The 23,337-nt window shown below is 30.1% G+C and overlaps 2 protein-coding genes across 2 annotated transcripts in view; one reads left to right on the forward strand and one right to left on the reverse strand.

Moving 5' to 3' along the window:
- The window catches only part of LOC108551874 (probable multidrug resistance-associated protein lethal(2)03659), a 23,575-nt gene extending 1,118 nt beyond the window's left edge, over positions 1-22,457 (reverse strand). Inside the window, exons 1-10 of the mRNA XM_017906219.1 lie at positions 22,087-22,457; positions 4,529-4,672; positions 4,162-4,413; positions 3,442-3,697; positions 3,195-3,369; positions 2,932-3,088; positions 2,661-2,863; positions 972-2,289; positions 683-897; positions 2-590 (exon numbers count right to left, since the gene is read on the reverse strand). Of these exons, the coding sequence (XP_017761708.1) occupies positions 2-590; positions 683-897; positions 972-2,289; positions 2,661-2,863; positions 2,932-3,088; positions 3,195-3,369; positions 3,442-3,697; positions 4,162-4,413; positions 4,529-4,602 (3,239 nt within the window). The 5' untranslated portion in view covers positions 4,603-4,672; positions 22,087-22,457. The remainder of the gene's footprint in view (position 1; positions 591-682; positions 898-971; positions 2,290-2,660; positions 2,864-2,931; positions 3,089-3,194; positions 3,370-3,441; positions 3,698-4,161; positions 4,414-4,528; positions 4,673-22,086) is intronic.
- LOC108551870 (uncharacterized) lies at positions 11,019-12,232 on the forward strand. The gene is made up of 5 exons (XM_017906214.1): positions 11,019-11,218; positions 11,422-11,521; positions 11,651-11,758; positions 11,812-11,967; positions 12,182-12,232. Exons 1-5 carry the CDS (start codon positions 11,019-11,021, stop codon positions 12,230-12,232), a joined length of 615 nt encoding a protein of 204 aa, XP_017761703.1.
- Positions 22,458-23,337: the final 880 nt, after the last annotated feature.

Consider the following 23,337-nt stretch of genomic DNA (forward strand, 5'->3'; position numbering starts at 1 on the left):
TCGGAAGAGAGCGCTAATTAACGATGTCTTTCCAGCACCAGTTCTTCCAACAACTCCCACTTTTTCCTTAGGCTTGATGACGAAATTAATATTATTTAAAACGTAAGCACTTTTAGGGCCATATTTTAATTTGACGTTTCTGAATTCAACCAAACCCTTTGTGGGCCATTCGTTTGGTGGTTTCTTCTCTGGTATACTATCCAAAAAAGGTTCTTCTTCAAGACGGCTGTATTCTAAGACTCTTTCGATAGAGGTCATGTCATTTTCTAATTCAGCAGTTTGTCTCATACCCCATTGTAAAATTCCAACAATGGCAGTGATTTGTGTAATTACTAGACCAATATCTCCAGCAACAGCGAGATTATCGAATATGAGAAATATAACTGTGATAATTGCTACATAAATCAAACAAAATACTTCAATGTAAAAACCGAAAGCTCGTGAAGTAGAGATGAATATAAACCAGGTAGAAGTGTGAAGATCCTGATGATCATCGAAGTTTGTAGTTACTATTTTCTCAGCTTTAAATGCTCTGATAGTCGTTAAACCTTGCAAAGTTGCACCCAAGTGATCGAACACTGGTGATCGGGCTAAAAGATATCGTTATTAATTTTTATAAAGCTTTTATAAAGCTCTCGTGATATGAAATGCTTTTTCAATCATTTATAATATAATTACTTACTTATGCCCTCCATACGTTTAATAGCACGGCTAGTTGAAATGTATACAACTCGCATATAGTAGAAAAGGATTATAACGACAATCGTTGGTATTAGCAGCCACGCACTTACTGTAACAACAATCACTATTGTTCCCACAAAATTTAAGAACATTATGGCAACGTCGAACATGGTAAAAGCCAGTTTTTTATCAATAGTACCGATATCCTTAGAAAATCTTGGAATAGAAACAAAATTAGTTATGTTAATTGTGTAAACAAAATAATTGAATATTAAAATGTAAATTTATACCTGTTCAATATTCGACCAGCAGGATTTGTGTTGTAAAAGTACATCACAGCACGTACGATACTACGAAACATATGCGCGTGTAAATTTTTTGAAGATCGCATGCAAACTCCATAGTACGTGAACGCTTGAATCACATATATACAAACGGTGCCCATGGTCAGACCACTATAAAGATAAATAATTGCATCACGAGACAGTGGACTAAACCATTGAAAATCCAGTGTACCATTATCGTTTGTAATCGACATCACTTCTGTATTTACCCAAAACGCGAGCAAATAATCGCTACCACTAGCCATCATTTGAAACAATATGAATAGAGTCACCATCAGAAAAACCAGAAAAATATTTTTGCTTGCCTTCCAGTAAGCGAAGAAAACCTTATAAGAAAGTTTTCCCTTCGTTCTTGTTTCCAATATTTCGACAGGTTCTTGTGCTGCGATTGGATCCTCCTCTTTCTTCGTTTCCTCCATAGTTTGCCGCTTTTTGATCATAATTTCAGCCTCAGTAGATTCTGATTTATCCTCGATCTCTTGAAAAATTTTCATAAGATCCAAGTTCATACTTTGCAACTCCTCAAAATTACCCTTTGCTTGAACACTGCCGTTGTTCATCACGATTATCTGATCGGCAGCTTTTAAGTATTGTACTTGATGAGTGACTAGGATTCGAGTTTTACCTTTAAGAAAACCACATATACATTCATCTACAATGCGACTACCGACATGTGTGTCGACCGCTGATAAAGGATCGTCCAGAAGATAAATATCAGCGTCAATATAGAGTGCCCGTGCTAGATTAATTCTAGCTCGTTGACCACCGCTTAAATTGATTCCCCTTTCTCCAACCATGGTTCTGTCTTTATGTGTAAACGAATCCACATCGCGTTTCAATTGACAAACACGAATCACTTCGTTGTAATGAGTTTCATTCATTGGTTGGCCAAAAAGAATATTTTGTCTCATGGAGGAAGCAAACAACCATGGTCGTTGATCAGCGAAACTTATTTTTCCACTGGTTTCTAATATTCCATCTTGTAATGACAATTCACGAAGCATTGCTTGCAATAAACTGCTTTTTCCTGAGCCTATCTGACCAATAATAGCTATAAAACTACCAGCTCGTACTGTTAAATCGATATTGTTTAAGGTGTAATCTCTGGATTCATCCCATCTGGCAGTGACGTTTTTTAAGTAAATGGGAATAGATGGTGTCGCTACTTGATTCGGAATTTTTTGTGGTGGAGAGACTTCGGGATGCATCATGAATTTTTCGAGACGTTTTATAGACACCAATGCTTCTGCTAATTGGTGAACACCTGCATAATTTAAATATGATGATTATATTATTCGAAGGATTAAATATAATTGTATTTTTAAAAATTTACTTATTACTATATATGTCATAATTTTATCGTAATTTAGGTCTGAATTATCTAAATAATCCTGAAATATTTAGAATTATATCCAAAGTGATATGTTCTAGCAATGAATACGATTATAATATTAATTAAAATTTATTTAAATATGTTATAAAAAAATATCTCTATAGGAAATTTTTAAGAAATGCAGTGGTATTTGAAAGAAAAAGAATATTTTAGCCGCTAAATAACGACTTTTAACGACTTAATGTTATTTAAAATAATATATCTTTGTATAACATCTAATATGCTTAAATCTAATAACTTACTCAAAGAAAAACCAGTAGCCATAGAACTTCGTAAAATAGTGTAAAATGCTGTTGTCATAAATACTTTCTCGGCATCAATAGTATTTCCGGTAAAAACATATGTCAATATAGTAATAAATAAACTAACTCGGGGAACAAAGACATCAAATGTTAAACCAATTTGTTCAATGATAGAATACTTCTTTATTACGTTAACTTCTTTCCTGAAAGCGCATAATTAGTAACTTACTGATCTTTTATGAAACGTAATAGATGTAAATTAATTTCTTACCGTCTGGCTTTTTCCACGAGAAGGGAGTATGGTATTTCCCAAACGTACATCTTAATTATTTCTACTCCAGCTATGATCTGATTCATTAATCTTAACCTGTCATCAGTTTTTTGCGCCGACACAAGAGTTAAGCGCGATACTTTTCTACCAAAATATACTAAACATGAAGAAAAAGAATTAAAAAAATAATTGAAAAAAAATAAAAATGTATATTAAAATAAAAATGATTATAATTATATACTTAACATTTTCTTAATACTCACATTGTAATGGTATACATAATAAAAATGTTGTCATTCCTGTGATAGCACCCACTCCAATTTCACGAAATATAAGGTACGCTATTAAAAACACCTGAAGCGGACCAATCCATAAATAATGAATACTAAAAACGAAGTAATCGAGCCTATTTACATCGTTGCTTAAGAAATTGACCATCTGAAAATATGATAAAAAATAATATTGTATATTTAGAATTATACAATAAATCTTAATTAATTCGTACCGTACCTGTCCAGCCGATGTTTCATTTTCCAAAACAGAATTGGACAATCTAAGTATTTTTCTATAAATTAAAGTACAACAAGCCACTCTGACCTTCATTCCCACATGCATTAGATTCTGTAAGGCCCAATGAAGGATCATAGCATCTAATAAAGGTAAAAAGCAGAAAGCTGCAGCATAATAATATATATCATTAGTCCAGTCTTTTCTACTCCCTGAGAAGTAACGTAGTAATTTGGCGAGTAAGAACGGTTGCATGATTCTGAAAGTGAAAATAAAATACAAATAATATTTATTTTTTCTGTCTTATTCCCCCTACAATAAACAAATTTTCCGATATTTATGATATTCAAAATAATGACAATTCTTTTTTCTATTATGAGTGAAATAAATTATGCATCGAAGTTCAAAGAAATATTAATCATAAGCTAATAATAATATTAATTTGAATAGTAAACTCCTTAATACCTGGAATACAGGTTTTCACTTCATAATAATACTTTTAATCTCATTATAATATCACATCATATTAAAATGAAATTTCCATGAAATATAAAATTTACATTTTATATGGAAATTACTATACAGTTATAAGATCATAGGATATCTTAAAATATAGTAAAACGAAGTAGTAATATATGACCAAGAAGATATGAACAAAACATCTCCTAATTATTTTGATCAGTATACCGAATTACCATGATATTGTTGTATTTGTTACTGTACCGTATGACGAACTCTAGAAAAAATAGTCCTAGTCCAGTGTTCATGACTATTTTACCGAAGCATTTATAAAGTACTCTAAATAAGTTTGGCTTCGAATTGTCTTTTTTCTTTTCACATCGTTTCACTTCGTTTTCCCAATTCTTCACAATACGTTGCCCCAAACAGCTACTTCTATCTTCTCGTAATGGAGAATACAAATCATCTTCCTCCAATTCTTTTTTATAGCCCACAATGAATAATTTTAGAATCCACCTATTCATTAAAGAATTAAATATGAATAAAATAAAAATTATTAAATAACGATGGAATTTATAATATATAATATATAATATACACATATACACATTTATATCAAAAAGTATTTTACCAAAAAGTAAGAATGGAGAATGGGTTGGCGTTTTGACGTGGATTATTCACTTTTTTCTTCTGACTTTTATCCATTTTTAACTCAACCGTTCTTGATCACCTTAGAGTATATGCAAACTAATGTTTATTTTACTTATTTCATTTTCTGTAATCAAGAAGAATTAAATAATTATAGACTTCACTGTGATCATTTTTGTTGTAATTTGATATGTTACTAACAAAAATTATTATTTATCATTATCATATTATTAGACTTAAGTAACTTTCGATACATTTTAAATAGGTACAAAGATAATAGTTTTAAAAAACGTAAAAAATTTGTTTACATCGATAAATTTTAAAGCTTTTAAAGTCTTATAAAATACCATGTGACTAGATTAAATACATGATCTCAGTTAACTATGGTATTTATAACATAATTTTATACATATGTTTTTCTCAAGTCTATATTCAGATACGTTTGTTATTCGGAAGCTTACTTTTCAAAACTAACGTGCCACATTTTCTTCCACGTTACATTTTCAAAATTAGTTTTAAAAAATGATCAAAAAAAAACATAATCAATTATAAAAAAATATTTATACGATTAATCCAGGCCACTTCATTCTCCATATTTGCTTCGAAATAATCAATCTCACGACATTCAATATTTATTGATATTATTTAATTGTAGTATTTATACAGTTGATATTTATCGATTACGAAGAAAATTTGAAAAATATAGAAGATAAAATCAAAACTTTTTCAGATTCACTTTGAAAACGTAATTATATAACAAACAACGTTACATACAAGGGGCCACCAACTAGATGATTTATAAACGAGAACATGCGTTCACACTGTTTGTTGGAACGATGTTGAAAACTGGTTTTGTTTACCTTATCATTTATCACGCAAGTTCTTATCAAAAGACAATACCAATGAAAAAGTAACCCGGTAACATGGTTACAGAGGAAAGAAAACAGATAATGTAATAAATCTCAATTTTTTAGATATACTAGGGATGAATCATGCGCCATTAAGATTGAATATGACTGCCAGCCACAAAATCTACTAGACGCGATATTTGTTTAATGTAAAAGATTTCTTCATTAATAAAACTCAGTCAATGAAGTTCATTTCATACACAAGAAAAAGTTGTAGAAAATTTTCTGTGACTCATCTCAGCCTATGATCATGTATAATGGAACAATCTTAACAATTTTTCAACAAATATAATAATAGAACATTTTAGAAATAATATATATCCTTTTTTGTAATTCCTAAGACATATTACTTAAATTTATTCTGTCTTAAAAAAGGAAAGAAAAGAAAAGAAATGGAAGTTTCGTAATGTCTAGAAAATAGCAAAAAGGTTGTCGATAATTAATTTCAGCATTTGATAAAGTGTACAAAATATAATGAAAGATATGAATATAACAGTTTCGACAAATATAATTGCACAAGAAAATATTTTGATATATACATTCCACATTTATTTCAGAAATTTATAAGTTACTTTAAATAAGAAAAGAGAGAAACAGAAAGAAAATGATCGAAAATAAAAAGAATTTCACGATTATAAATCTGTATATCATAATAAAAATTCCTCTGTTACAGAAATTCTTCCATCATCATTAACTCACCTAATTTATCAGTACATGCATATTATAGACCATATTTATAACTGTTTTCAAGGTCGTTGATACCACCAAATCCTTCGCCCATAAAGATAATTTTACACTCTCATTAATGAAATGTTTTTTTTGCGCAATTTTTCATTTATTTACTAAATCAAATCTAAGATATGAATCATTCGACGAATGCTAAAAATATGTCAAAATATGTAAAAATATTTCTACATATCTATACATGCATCCGACAAACAGTTACATATATATTTTCGTTGATATTTTTAGAACTCCGAACCTTCTTTCTTCGTTCATGTCTATGTTTTACAAAAGTCTGATCAATTTTTGTACACATTTCATTCATCATTACAATTCCTTCATATTTCCATTTCTTTTTTAAGTTTAACGTTACCTATTACGCATAACGTTTCCTAAATTTGTTTACATCTCTCATGCCTATCGTCTAAGGTTTCATTTGAATCTTATTACCCTTTGTTTAAATTTAACAATTAGCAGCACACAAACAATTGTTTTCTCATTCTATATTGTTCTACCTTTCTCCAAGTTTTCGCTCATCATTCATTTGCTCATTTCTTCTTCACTGATAACGCTCGTTCTTTTACATTAGCTATCTTTTTCTGTTCTATCTATGTCTCGTTCCTTCTTCTCTTTTTTAAAGATTAATATTTTCTCCTCGGAAGACAGTCCTGAATTTTGACTCAATCGAGCATGCTACGCTACATGTACAATTATTATTATTATTATTGTTGGAAATAAATCGCATGACAAAAAACTGTTTTAATTAATTAATACTATTACCTCATACGTATCCAACGCTTTGCGAATATCAAACATCAGGCATTTGTCGAAGTGCCTATCAAAGTACTCATGTATACCCTACAAAGAATTGTATGTAAAGACTAAAAAATATATGCAAGTGGAAATTACTCGTGTCTATTCTTTATCACCCGTCGGTAAATCAGTTCAAGTCAATGGAGTCCAGTATCTCTTGACAAATAATAGTAAAAGAATGTAATTTTTATTATTAATATTTTATGCTGACAAATAGTTTTTGCACAAAATACATTTCTATATTATAAAATTATATGCATGCTTTGCATAATTTAATATGAAAATATTTTTCAAAATTTCGAGATTTTTAATTTGCTTCTTACATCCAAGACGATATCGATATTGTAAAATTACGTACAGATTCAGATACAAGTTGTACATTGTAAATATTTTAAATATACAAAAATACTTTAAGCTTATCCATATATGATCGACAAGAATACTCGATTTGAGGTTGAACAAAGTGATCAGAACATTCACGTGACCACTTTTTCCGCTCGATGTTTCAATTTATCGCGAGACTGAAACGGTCTTTCAGATATTACCAGAGAGACGATGATACAGAGATAGAAAGTAACAAAAATATTTGTCAGTGAGTAGGTATTACCTGAATGCAGACAGAGTACATTATTTGGCTCAGTGTATCATGTTGCAGCTTTGTAATATAAGTATTTCTCACGTTGTTAAAGAGGTTGATGATCAAAGTAAGTACTGGAAGCGTTTGTGGTTGGTACAAACAAGGAAGTTGTGCGACAGTAATGCAACATCTGGAACCTTGACTTCTCCTTTACTAAGTTGAGATTAGTCAATTGCTTCGGGAAATTTTCCTCTGAGTAATTTTAAATGGAACAATGACCAATTTTAATTTGTATTATTTGTAAAAAAAAATATTACTAAATAAATAGATCGAAAATTGGGATTTGTAACTGAAGATTTTTATATAAAGATAATATAATTTCTACTAATGTAACTGCAGGATGGAAATTATATTATGAAGAACAAAGATTTAATGTAGTGACCCCATTTGTCCTTATATGTGATTAAAATTTTTATTTTTCGAATTAAAATACTAGAACCTAAAGAAGAATTATATAAAGACAAAGAATTACACGATTGTTCGAGAATATATCGAGGTAAGAGGAATTCAATCGATTCCGGTTGTGTAGTAATAAACTTCTGTTCACGAGTGCGGATAATGCGATTTTGTTTTTTTCCACAGATTATCCTCGTTACGGGAAAAAGAGAATTAGCGAAGAGATAGACAGATATTGTATGATTTTTATCTTTTTTAAGTAAAGACCATTACTATAGATTATATTTCAATAGGATTGTCTGTTTATTATACATTAATTTCAATATAGTAAATGTTACTATGCAATTACTGAATTTTACAATTTTACGATAAGATATACAGTACTTCCTTCTGAATGTGACAATTAATCCTAATCGATTATGATACTTAAAAGATAAAAGTCAGTTGGTTATAAATAAGATTTTGTTAATGAACGAAAGCTGACAGTACATAATTGTCACAATAATAATTCGTTTATGGATAAAGATTTTATATTCGTATTTAATATGATTTAACTATACCTCGACATGATGACGAATAACGTGATAGAAACCATAATGATGACTGATTTCGTTTATTTGACTTTGCTTCCAATCACTTACAAATTGAAGCAATTGATTGTCACGATAGACAAAGGAATATCCAGGAACACTTTGTTGAAGCACTAAGAAAACAAACGATTAATGATAAGAAACTGTTTCTTGCCACCAAACACACCAAAATCTCCACCGGCATCACAATAATACATGTCCAACACAACAAAGTATTTATGTATTAGCACGTCCTCTAATGCAGCTGTCTCGTAAGCACTTTGGTATTTTCGAATTTTAACAGATGGCGTGCTTGTAAAAGATATTGAGAAGGGAGAAAAAGTAGGTTCAATATTATATCATAACGAAAATAAAAGTCGTAGATTTTTGTGCTTTAAGGTTATACAAAATCGTATATCAGTGTAAAATAATATTACGAGATATTAAAATTGACAAATTATATTATACTTAATATACTCAATTATACCGAGGATCGATGTAGACGAAAAGGTTCTATCGCGTGCGCATGTTCCACGCGTTTCATTAATAGACTGAATTATGTAAGCAAGCCCAAATCAAAGGGCGAATTTGCGGTGAAAAGAAATAACTACAAATATATATATATAGTTTAGCTCCATATATAGCTTAAATTGTTTTAATTCGTTAATTAGTTTGGCGTTTAAATAACAACAATTATATAATTGTCATAAATAAATTCACTTTTTACATTTACACGTATTATAAGAAGCGCATCTACATTCTCCTCTATGTTATTAGCCATGACGTAAGGAAACAAAGAGGGCGTAACGAAACTGTAAAATATGGTTCACATCTTCGACTATAATACACACTAACCGGCAGAGGCAACGTGGCAAATGAACTCGTGGTTTCACTGATTGACGAAGGAGGCAGCGAGTGTATTAAAACTGCTTTATAGGACTCTTTCTTTGAGAACTTTGCACGTTTAAATGCGTTTCATATCGTCTAGGAAAAAGTATCGCCGAGAACATTGAAACTTGAAAAATGAACGTAATTAGTCGAGCCACTATGTAATCGATGAGTTCAAATTGCATCGAACACGAAATTTTCTGTTGAATAACAGTTGTAAGATAATTGAAAAAGTCTGTAATGAAACGAGTGTCTAGCAAGCATCAATTTTCTTACAGAGTAATCGTTAATCGATCATTCGGTATGAAAGGCGGTATAATACGGTGGCCGGTAGTCGGTAAAATTACAATTCAATTAAACAACAAAACCTCGTGATGAACGTAAGACATATCTTCGTACTATTCGTTTACATTCATTTTATATTACGATTTATTTACATAAATATTATTCAAGTTACTTGTGATTTTTAAAAAATATTTTGGCAAAGACTTTTATACATTTTTAATATTTTACAGAATAACATGTTTTTGTTCAACGAACGTGTTTTTTATTTGTTCGACGCATGGCCTTTAAGTAAAAAATACACGAAATTTGTTATGTACATGTTCTATCTCACTGTTCACATGATTCCAATGAATATGGACTTGATTTACGCATTTGGGGACCTAGAAGCGGTGATAGAAAATATAATAGAAAGTACTGTAATTATAACTACTTATTTTGTGCTGATTTTACTTCGATGTAACAAGTTTGTCAAGCGTGCGATAATTACCGTGAAAGAGGAAGTTGCAAAGATCAAGTTTGAGAACACAGAAGAGAAGCACTTGTACTTTACATATTACAACATTTCGGACAAGTTTGGCAGATACAGCATTCCAATAACATTCGCAATAACAATTTTGTTATATTTGACACCAATGCTACAACTGCTGAAGCATGACTCAGGTATCTGCTAATCTGTAGTACGTTATGACTGTTGATAAATTTGATCCGATTCTAATAACATCATTGTTTGGAATGGGATCACGAAACAATAGATTAATATTAAACTATTCAAAAAATTCATAGAGAAATTGAAGAAAAATGTAAAGGTAAATTTATTTTCGTAAAATTGATATTTTATTGAATAATTGTTATTTCATGAAATAATTGACAACTGCCGGTCAATAGTTTGGAATCACGTTCCATAAAAGATAATTGATTTAGAATTCTATTACTTTAAAGATTTCTTTAATATCTTTAATATTAATTTAAATTTTATATTTAAGGAAGAGTTTCGTCATAGATACAATTTTGAAAATAATTTCAACTTTTTATCATAGAAAAGAAGGAATTTTATTTAAAAAATTGTAATGCAAATAACTCAATTCAATATTTATTAAAATAGTATTTAATACGAATTTAGAATAACAGGAAATTATTTTTTATCTATGTAATGTCATTTCAGGGCAAGTTAATGAATCATCGAAAGATTATAAGCTGCCTTTTCGAATGCACGATTTCTTCGGTTATAAGATCCACTTTCAGAACTTCATTATAATGTATGTGTATCAGTTTCCAGTTTTATTTATAGGAATAATACATACAAGCTTCGTCAGTTTGCTAATTAAATTGGTATTACACGTCTGTGGCAAATTTGCAATTTTGTCGTATCGAATACAAAATATGTCCATAACATCACATGTTAATTTAAATACTAAAATTAAAGAATTTGTGATTGTACATATAACATTAATAACGTAAGTATGTGTTCTTTTTTATTGCATTATTCTAATGATTTTCATTTTAAATTCATTAAGGTATCGATATATATAAATAATTTTCAATTGAATTTCTAATGAATCTAATATCTATAAGCTAATAATAAGAGCAAATTTGTATCCATACACTGTACTTAACGAATGTTTATTATAATGATACTAACATTTGTGTTTTTTTATAGGACGGCAAATATCATCAATTCTGCGTTTCAAATTTTCTTTTTGATAGAACTTTTACAAATTAGTATTAGAATATCTGTCGTTATATACATGTTAATTATAGTATGTTTATCATGTTTACTCTTTATTTTATTTATCATACTAAATTCAATACACTTATGAATCTTTTAATTCGTGAAAGTCACAATATAGTATAACTTACGAAAATGAGTAATTTTTATTTATGTTTAGGATTCTTCTGGAAATTTCGTGAAGACTATAACGCACATCTTATACGTAGTGATGATTACATCGATGTTGTATCTATACTCCTTCATAGGCGAACAACTATCGCAGGAGGTACGTAGTTGTCATTCAAAAGTTGTGTGAAATATGAATAACATTATGTTTAGTCTATGAAAGTGAGCGAAGCGTTCTATAATACCGATTGGGATAATTTATCAGTCCATAATCAGAAATTATTCCTTCTGGCTTTGTCTTGTGGACGACAAACTTTGCACGTCACAGCTGGAAAATTTTATACTTTTTCATTATATGGTTTCATCGATGTGAGTAATTATAATTACATAATGTGATGCCAATACTGTAAGATATTGCAAACTTTGCTATTTTATATTCAATTTCACATTCCACAAAAATATATATACTGACTAATATGAATAGAATATTACTTAATTTCACTAAAAATATATATCATTGTCTTTATGATTGATCGAATTATTAATTCCAAAATAATAAAACCATATATTTTTTTTATGACAGATTATGAAAACCTCGTTCGGATACGTTTCCCTCTTGCGAGCACTAACATAATACAGAATGGACAAAAACCTTGCGTTACAATATGACTAATACAGTACAGTAATCTTATTATATCATTAACGAATATATTCTTTGTTACATTGTAATAAACAAATCAAACTAGATATTTAAATAATTTGTTTCTTACAAGTTTTCGTTCATCGCATTACGAAATTGTGTTAAAATTGTGGATTTCGGATTTAAATCGTGTCATTCTGGAAAAAATCTCAACGTTTCAAGTTGATACCAGTATCACTGAGTCATTTGATCTCTGAACCAACTGTACTACTCGTGGAATAATAAAATACCTCTTTCAAAAAGATACGACTTGTATCCAGAAGCTTCAGTTCTGATCATTTTATGATACCAAGTAATTAAATTCTCAAATATTTAATTACATATCTATCATAAGTTACGGTATATCATATTATCAAGAACTATACATTTTGGAAAATATTTTTATGTACATGTATACTTAGCCATAGCTCCAAACGGTAAATTCCACTTGATTAGAGAGCGTCACTTTATCAGTCTCTTCTACGTTAGAGATTTACGCAACGAGCCTCAAGCATGTTCTATTACTCCAATAAACCTACATATATCTCAGGCATATCAATCGCCAATGTGTTATAAAGGGCACATAAATGAACATGAAGAATAGAAAGAACAATTTAAACTTCAATCGCAATTTCTTATTAACCTTTTAAATAGGAAGAACGGATCTGCCGTGACAAATATCTAATGATTAATGGTGCATGGCAAATCAAGTGTTTATTCGCTGCTACCGAAATGAATACAACGGGTTATTCAAATTTTTAACATTTACATCTACATTTGACATTTTTCTTTTATTATACGTTTTTGGGTATTTTATTATGTCATAAATACTTGGAACATACATATGTATTTTATAATGAAAATAACAAAATAAGAAACGACGAATGTTTTATGTAAACTACATTAGATTTGACCATAAAAAATGGATCTTCTATGTAGAAAAGGACAAAATTATTTATATTAACGCGTTAAGTTATGAAATCTATGTTTTAGTTTATTATATCACAGATGTATCTTTTATTGTGTTCTAAAAGTATTATCCAAAGTATTCCTTCTGAAGGGAATGAATGTATTTCTACGAGCGTGTATACATGCATTAAACACGAAATTGCTGGTATTAAAAGAAAGTGCTAGCAGTAAGATAATAATTGAATGAAACTGTAATACAGCATGTGTGAGCGATACGCGTCAATTTTCATATGAAATTACCGCTTATCAATTGCGCGTACGGAACAGCATTGTATCAAGACTGAGAGTTAGCATCACGAGATCGCAACTCGATTAAGTGACCAAACAACGACGGCGAGCGCAAGATATCAGTTTGTATCATTTGGTTTATTAACATCGTACAGGAGAATACAATATCATTCGCTCTAAACCACAGTAGCCGTTGCCTGGAGTCTGTTGTCAAGAGGTTAATTGAAATTTTATCAGTGCTTATTGCGAAATAGATGTACAACACTTGTTTCAAGTATGGCTCATGTCATCGCACTTTTCCTCTCAGTTGAACATTTAGGTAAACATTTACGAGCCGTTGCCGATTCGTCGACCGACATTGTCGCAGACAGATACAGTTTACATATTGTCATTGTAAACAGACGGTGATATATCACTCTTCAAACTGTACCGTTTCCTTTTTCCATCATCAATAAATATAGCAACATATGTAAACCGATTGTAAGATTAAGTTAATGTTTTACGTAAGTTTGATACCACGAATTATGATAAAAATAAATCGAAAAATATTTGAATCATATTACTGTATAGTTATATTTTTTATAATGTTTGTTCTATCATATTTTATATAATATAATTTTGGAAATAAATTTCGTACTAATTAATTAATTATGAGTTAATTAATTATGAATTACTGTCCTTTATGTAATTAACATATAAATTTCATACACACACTGTATAAACAATATCCACGGTTATGTTCACACGTAATTTTCTTCCACATTTTACTTCTAGTTTCGATTATTATACAAAAGTTTATAAATTAATTGTAGACACTTCGTAATTTTTAAATTTTCCAATGCCGAATTAGTTTGTCAGGAGATATCAGAAATACATAACCAAAGAAAATACCCAATTCAAATAAAATCAATAATAATTCAAGCGCCTTCGATCAGCGCCATTTATTATTTTGGACTCGAAAATGTGATTTGGTGATAGGAACATATAATGTATGAGGGGCTCTTCGACAGCCTCGTGGCGCCATCTGTGTTTTTTTGCGGAAATCGAGCTTCCAGTCTAAAATCATAGATGGCTCTGATGTCAGTTTACTAACTCTGGTTATATGCTCCGAATATATTTTAATAAATCAAATCGGCAGTGGAAAATTCACTAATTACTCGATATCTGTGATTAATTTATGAACTTTTATAATTGCATCGTAAAGCCAGATCCTTCAAAAACTTTCCAATATATTTTTCGATAGAAATTTCTCCCTAATTAATTAATTATTAATTATTATTCTACCAAGTGTTAGAATTGTTGTCGAAGACGCCATTGGTTTTTCATTAATTACTATCATTTACGCAATTAATTTATGAAACTTTATGCACTCATTAGAAAAACAATGTTCTTGCGAATCTTCTCATATAACTTTTGATCACATTTTGCTTCTAGTTTCGTTTAGTATTAAATATATTCACGGAAGATCGTGATGGCCGTCGTTACGAAATCATAGACGCCATAAAACAAAAATTAATAACTAACAATTTAGAGTTAAATTCTTTACGAAAATTTACGAAAATTATATAAGAATGTAGCTTGAAGTTCCAGCTTTGTAACGAAATTATAAAAGTTCACAAATTGTTTACAGAAATTGAGTAATTAATTATTTTTCACTGCCAGAACCTTTCTATCCTTTTCTAACTGCTCTCTGTCCTTGTCTGCCACGCGATGGAATCTTCGACGATCTCCTCGCTTATCTGCGATCCGGTTACTGAACTTGAGTTTCGAGTCCAAAATAATAGATGGCACTGATCTGACTCGAACAGTTTACTAACTCTGGTTATGTTCTTCTGACACATATTAATAAATTAATTCGGCAGTGGAAAATTAATAAATTTCACAATTTCTGTGAATAATTTATGAACTTTTATCACTGTATCGAGAAGCTGTGACTTTGGGCAACATTCTTATGTAACTTTTGTTCATAATTTGATGCGAATTAGTTAGGTGTTATTAATTATTTGAAGGCGGGAATTATTTGACAACAACGGCCATCACGATCTTCCGTGAATATATTTAATACTAAACGAAACTAGAAATAAAATGTGATCAAAAGTGATATGAGAAGATTCGCAAGAACATTGTTCTTATAATGCATGCATGAAGTTTCATAAATTAATTGCGTAAAGGATAGCAATTAATGAAAAATCAATGGCGTCTTCAACAATAATTCAAACACTGCGTAGAATAATAATTAATAATTCATTAATTAGGGACAAATTTATATCGAAAAATATATTGGAAAGTTGTTGAAGGATCTGCCTTTACGATGCAATTATAAAAGTTCATAAATTATTCACAGACATTGAGTAATTAGTGAATTTTCCACTGCCGATTTGATTTATTGAAATATATTCGGAGCATATAACCAGAGTTAGTAAACTAACATCAGAGCCATCTATGATCTTAGACTGGAAGCTCGATTTCCGCAATAAAAACACAGATGGCGCCACGATGTCGAAGAGCTCCTCGTATATTATGTATTCCTATCACCAAATCCGATTTTTGAATCCAAAATAATAGATGGCGCTGATCGAATGTCGTTTGATTGGCTATCTTATTGAGGGAATCAGAGCGGTATCAACGGATTGCATTAGGGGTGTAAAGAGTTTATTTATTAACCGAATTCGTGCAATATGTCATATTTTGCAACAAATTTTAGTCGACATTTTTTTTAACCTTTTACTATTTTTATAATATCATAAAAGAAGATACTGTAATTATATATAAAATATATTTACTATTAATTTTAAGAATCTATCTTCAGTAATAATATTTTTATTATTAACTGATATATTTTTTATTGTTTAGAATTTGAACAGTATAAAAGTGACAAACGAAGATCAAGAAGTTAATAAATAATCCCGTTGCAAATCCAAGGAAGAGTCACATATATACTTACACTGTTTGACTGTAAAGTTTTAATGAATTGCATTTTTTTTTTTTCCGTAGACTGCTATATGTTAGCTCCATTGCACTTGGCACTCGGATTATCTGTAGGTACGGTACTGTCGACGCTACAAAAGCATGCAGTGGCAGCGTGGCGGTAAAACACGTTACTGAGGAATATTTTCTCTATCTAACTGAATTGAAAACTGTTTCATATATATGCATATGTGTGTGTGTGTGTGTATGAATTCTCTATATCTTTTATAAGCTTTTTTCTAATTGGGCCTGTGACTATACGCATTATCTATGATAAATTTTTTCGCGATGGAAGTAAACATTGGATTTCTCTGACATGAATCGTGTTTGGGTTAAGTATAGGTCAGGTTAGTTTACTTCTGTTGATCAAAAATATTATTTCTGTTGATCTATGTTGATATTGTTGTAGAACGTTCGATAACCCAACAAAGGATCTGCTATTTTTATAACCTCTTTCCAATTGGATCTGTGACTACACGTATTATTTATAATAAGTTCTTCCGCGATAGGAGTAAACATTCGACTTCTCTGATGTGAATGATATTTCGTTTACCTTGTAAAAATGAATTCCGTCGATCGCAATATAAATATTTTATTTCGTAGCGGTGTTCGGTTGGACTTAATTGATAGAACGTAAGATTGTTTCAGAATGGAATTTCAAATCTTTCACTTACGGAGAATCTAATAACTTGTAAGGTCTCTTCACGTGAAAGGAAGCTACAGTTGCGACATAGGAAATCACCAGTCTGCAGGTAAGAATTGATAAATGGACAAAATATAACATTTAATTTTAATCGGTAATCGATGAATATATACCAACTGCTGATAATCAATATTCGTCAATTTTTAATTTTTTTAATTTAATTTTTTTAAGCTTTAACTTTTTTAATTTTTTAAAATATAGATGCAACAAGATAAAAGACTGCTTGGAAATCAACAGCAAAGCGTGAATATAAAAAAGGACAATTTTTCTATTTTTAGGATTACACGAAGCGAAAAGAAATTCGAAAATTCTCGGAACGTACATACACACAAATGAAAATATACATTTATAAATAGAACGTAAATATTTCACAGTTATTTTTAGAAAACGATTTTCTTTTTAACAGAATAATCATAATTCTAGATAATAGATATTAATTTGGATAAATTATCTAAATTATGGCGATAACACAAGTATATTCATTGTGGTTGATAAAATATTGTCGTGTTTTAAATTGAAATTTAATTTTTGGGTAGCAAGATCAGATAATATATTATGTAAGAACTGTGCGACAACTACACGAAGTTAATTTGTTTCCAATTAAAAAGATTGGTCACATTTATCTGACTAACCACGTGCATGTCTATTCTGTGATAGTGGATCTGCTTGTTTTGAAAATCTAAAATTGAAGTGCACAGTTACTGATCAAACATACAGGATTTCTCGTTTCAAATTTGCTGATAGATAAAATGTACCACGTTGCTTTTATCTAAATTACTGCTTCGCGTTATCTTTATTTATCTTTTCCTTTTTACGAACTAGGTGAATGTAAACGGTACGTGCCTGATGAAAGAAAACGGATCAATACGTTAGCTTACGAATCCATTTTCTACATCTTCTGCAGAGATCTTATTTCGTCATCGATTAAACTAAGGAAGAGTAACAAACCTTGAAACAGTCCTAAACGAAGGTAAGATTGAACAAATGATTATTTAACACTAGGACTATAAAAGGGTTCAAAAAAACTTGTTTCAGATATTTTGTTTTTTGCAACTGCTGGAAGCATATAAACTGCTTTAGATAAAATTTATGCTTACTTTTATTCGGATGGAAACATGATTGTTTATAGTTACTCGTCGTCCTCGTGCCACTACAATTATTTTCATTCGTGTAAAACGTAAGTAATTGCTCATTACACGTCGGTAATTCTAGTATTAAATTGTCTAACAATAACCAGTTAGATAAATTACTAAAACAACTTTCAAACTTGAAAAATATTTGTTAAATCCTGAAATTCAGGAACACGAGTGTTAAAACATTTACATACACGTAATCAAGTATAAATTATTTTTAATTATATTATGTGATTCAGTTCCAGAGAGTCGAAAGAATTTTAAACGACAAGAATATCGTCTGCCGAGCAATGATCTCAGATGAGAAAATAAAACCCAAAATGGTGACTCCATTGAGATTAGGAAAACACCAGTGCGTTCCCTGTACCGTTAGCCAATATTCTTGGTATATACGTGCAGATTGGTATGCTATCTCCGTTATCGGATTATAACGGTGTACGAAAATATTTGATCTGTGGCTATTTTGACAACCTGTTCAAACATCACTCTTGGTCCTAAGAAATCAGCGATTGTAATTTAATAGATTCGGTGAACAGTGAAATATGAGTACATCGATGAACATTATCATTTTGTTTAGGCTGTCTCGATTAATACAGGATGCATTATCGTCAAACGACTCGTCTTTCACGTATTTTAGTATCTTTAACTAGCAGGTACAGGTGGTTTGGACTGTCTTCGAGGTTCTCAAGGGAAGGTGATCATGCAGATTACAAGCGTTCCTTGATGTAACTTTTTTATTGAAAAATTATACAAATATCATGCATAGACTCCACGAGGTATCGTGAAATGAACTTCCGTTTTGGTATGAGGTCTGGCGAAGGATACAGGGAAAAATCGGATTTTCGTGTCGGACGACTCATGGGAATTCACTGAAAATGCACAAAAGCAAAAAAAAAAAAAAATACACTAGAGATAAATAATTAACGTGCCTATTGAAAGATTCTCGAAAATACATGGATTGATCTGGGATAAACGAGGAAGAAAGAAGTATAAAAATGGTTCGAAGGTTGTTATGCCATGATACATGATATTGTGAGAATGTAAGTCAATGAAATACAAAAATACAAGTGTTTCGATTTTCAAAACTTTAAATATTTGCGGTTTAAGATATTTCAGAGAGATAAAAAGATCAAGCGTCGATCAATGCCATACGATGTGGATTTGGAATGGATGGGGTCCTTCCGCTCTTGAATACCGTCGATAATGCTTTGTGGATGTTCAAGTTCTTTTAATAACACGTATTATTAAATTCAGCGATAGTAAATTGATAGTGGCAATAAATGAAATTTAATTTTTTCAGCAAAAATTGAAAGATAATCGTCAATTTTATTCCATTTCACTGTTTGGCAATAAATCACTATATATATGTGGCTGTAAACAACGGTCCTAAGTATCAGGCATCAACGGTATCATTTTGCTATTAATCAGGGCCGTTATTAGATTATTTACGACCTCGCTATATCACCGAAACTAACTATACTTATACGATCTGTCTACAGTTTTTCAGTTTCTGCCATATATTATATTTATCTGTTCATTATTAGTCCTATATTTACTATGTCATCATTTTCGAAAAATATTTTACTGCCTTCCTCGACTCCTGACAAATTATCATCATATTTTATATCTATTTGTACATTGTTACTATTGCGTTTATGGTGTCGCTATTGTTTAAAATATTTATTAATATTATTCGTTTCGTTATATTTTATACGCATTTTTACACATGCTTGCATTTATTTTGCATCTATCGAGTCTTATACTTTTTAAAATAATATTACTATTTAATATTAGCAATTAAAAAAATTAGAGACCTAATTAAGTTTTTGGATCATTTAAAAAAAGAGAGTAGAAATTTTGTATATTTATATTATAAACACTTTGTATTTGAGATGTTAGTAAAAAAAAAATATTGAAATAAAAATAATTGTTACTTTACACGACATAATTCGAGTTAATGTTTATCCGTCCAGTGACAGTACAAATGAAATGTTAAATTTAAAATTAAATGCAAAAGCAGATAGCAAAATCAAAAAACCGAATGGAGAATTTATTTTTGAAAATATCTTATACACACGTAGATAGATAGAATAAATAGGTTAACGTATAAAGATTAACAATTAATTCTTATAAAAAAAAGCGGCTACAAAATTATTCGCTTAAGTATGTATATTGACACGTTTTAGACACTTTAATCTGATAAAATCGGCACGAGACATAAATAAGTTCAAGAACACTACTAGAAGTCTATAAGTAGAAGTTTCAAGGATATTCGAAGGTTCGGTACGTTTCTCTAATGGAATCTATTTTTTTGTTTTGTTTAGCATACACGCAAAACATATAATTAGTGTAGTTTAAACGTAACGTGCAAAAATTTATCATCATATTTAAGAGATATAGGGTGCAGCCTAGGCATATAATTCAATTTCTTCTTTCTTTGTTCTTTGTCTTTGTTCCTCAAGCACACTAGAATCGACAATGGCGTTACTTACCTGTTCAAAATTCCAGACGAATATTAAATTAAGGTGAATAGTTCATGAATAAAGTTTTTTTTATTTATGCCAATTTAACTTTAGACAGGTTATAAATTAACATTAAAGTTACTAGGAAAGACTCAGGTATATAGCTTGAAAAAATTCGAAAAGATTTCAAAAGAAATTATACATTCAAACTATGATTTAGTAGACCTGAAGAAACTATCGAATATCCTTGACACCTCTCGTCCATTTTTCTTTATACTGTTCTAATCGCTTCCTCGAAAACCACATGTTTCCTTTTATTCAGCCATGTTACATTTTTTACTACAGATCAATTCATTTATAGGTTAAAATGGATTCGACACATTTAAAGTTCACAAATAATAAAGAATTAAAAAATAAGATATTTATTTAATATCACAATGATTACATAAACTTATTAAATTATCATTTGTGCTGTTTGAAATAACAAAGAAAAAGTTTAAATTAACAAGTTGAGAAACGATTTTGTAAAAATATCTGCAGTTTGAATATACAGACATTTAGTTATTTTCTAGAAATATGTTTATACTTTATGGCCATTTTCAATTATTACGAACGTCGTGGGAGGTTATTTCGAAACAGTTTTGAAATATATGTAAATATTACGCTTATTTTATTTTTCTTTAAGACAATGCATTATTCAATTTAACACTTCCAATTGTTGCGTGATAGATGAGTATTGATTAACTTACATCACTGTACCTCGATTCTTTGTCGCAATATGAACTTTATTTGAAATAAATATAATTCTACTGATACACATACGTACTTACACATATTTATACACTTGCAAATATGAAATTTAGTTTTCTTTTACAGTCAAATCTTTATCTAAATACCTCTCAAAAATTTAACTTTACAATGCATGTAATATATTTTAAAATTACAATTATTTAAATTAATTGTATACAGTCGTTGTTATGAGAATTTATTCTATTGATCATATGATTCGCTTAATACTGAAAAGGTTAAGGAAGTATTGACTTAAAATTATTGATGTACTAGATTTTACAGGTCATTCCATAATATTCTGTAGAAAATTGTCAACTGTACATTTTGTTTAAATAAATTTAACCACTCATTATCAGATACTTCCTAAAGATATGCCTAGCGTTAAATTGCTTTTAACTCGTGATAAACTGGTCAAGTAGAATAGTCCAATATTTTTTTGATTTTTTGAATTTTCTAACTTAAACAAGTCTCACATTTTATAAAGTCGATAGGAAAAATTTTAATTAATACTACTGATATGTAATTATTCTTAGAACAAGTATGTAACATAGTACTCACCGCAAAATTGACGTTTGGTGGCACTACGAAGTCTGTCAATGAATAACGTCCACTAGTTTCGAAACACTTCGCAACATTCAAGATTTCTCGTAATTATACTGTGTGTAATTTCCAACTGAAGAACGGGTAAAAGGCACAAACGTTTATATATACCGTGTTATGTGTTCGTCGACTGGTGTACAGTGCTGATCAAGGTAATACGTTTACTTTATTGTTATCGTTTAAAATATTATCTGATTTCGTCTCTTTTCAACATATATAGGTTTAAATATATAGACCCATTTATACTACGGCACATGTGCTCCTCTACTAAGTGAGACGTTAGCCTTTTTACAGAACTTGCAAGTTAAGAATCACTCGTTTGAAACCATTCTCCTTGTTCGTCTCAAGCCAATGAACTATCAACTGGAAAATCTCGAGCGAAAGCCAATCGCATTTGAAACTCTGTCCCTGTATCTGCAACGCTATCTATGAACAGCAAACGAAATTATGATTTCAGTTTCTAGTCTAGAAACAATTTGCAAGGCATGATTCATTTGTAAACATTATGTAGAAAGACAAAATATGTATTCCACTAATTATGTCATATATGATAATGTATAAAATTCAAAACTTTTATATGTTTTTATTCTTTGAGAAACATTAGCGAACGACGATTTTGAAAATTTGATGGAGAAAGGTAATATTAAATTTACTTAATTTCACATAGTCAACACAAAACATTTTTTCGTAACGATCTTCATTATAAAAAAAGTTTATTATTCGTAGCTGAGGTGGCGCGTGGTACATACATGAGGTTTCCGACTACAACAAGTCCTATGATTTCACGCAAATACTATGTACAGACATGGGTCATGTTGTAATATTAATATCTAGTATTAATTAACATAAGTCAACGTTACATCTAAATTATTACCCATTACACTATGATCTATGATATTAATGTTCAAAAGATTCACTTTCACGCAAATCTTGTACAACTTTAATTGTCACATGTTATTTTCTAGTACGTGTTCTGTAGTGCAGTATAAACATTCTCTATTAACAACGTATTCTCGCGATGTTCGACTGTCGTAATTCGAGAATTCGTTTAACCTTTCTCTCATAACAATGTTCAGTCGCTGAGGAAGGAACAAAATTTTTCTCACCGAGTGTATTTAACACTTAAATTCTCCTAAATAAACGACTACACTTACAGTTACGTACACGCAAATGCTTAAAAACGCTTCGATAGAGAAAGTATCATAAAGC

This window comes from Eufriesea mexicana, unplaced genomic scaffold, assembly GCF_001483705.2.
Source record: "Eufriesea mexicana isolate 0111107269 unplaced genomic scaffold, ASM148370v2 scaffold5190, whole genome shotgun sequence".
Lineage (NCBI taxonomy): Eukaryota > Metazoa > Arthropoda > Insecta > Hymenoptera > Apidae > Eufriesea > Eufriesea mexicana.

Excerpts from the sequence above, each read along its gene's own strand:
- LOC108551870 (XM_017906214.1), top strand. The coding sequence starts at position 11,019 with ATGTATGTGTATCAGTTTCCAGTTTTATTTATAGGAATAATACATACA. Across the intron at positions 11,219-11,421 it reads GTACATATAACATTAATAAC|GACGGCAAATATCATCAATT; the intron begins GTAAGTATGTGT and ends GTTTTTTTATAG. Across the intron at positions 11,759-11,811 it reads GCGAACAACTATCGCAGGAG|TCTATGAAAGTGAGCGAAGC; the intron begins GTACGTAGTTGT and ends CATTATGTTTAG.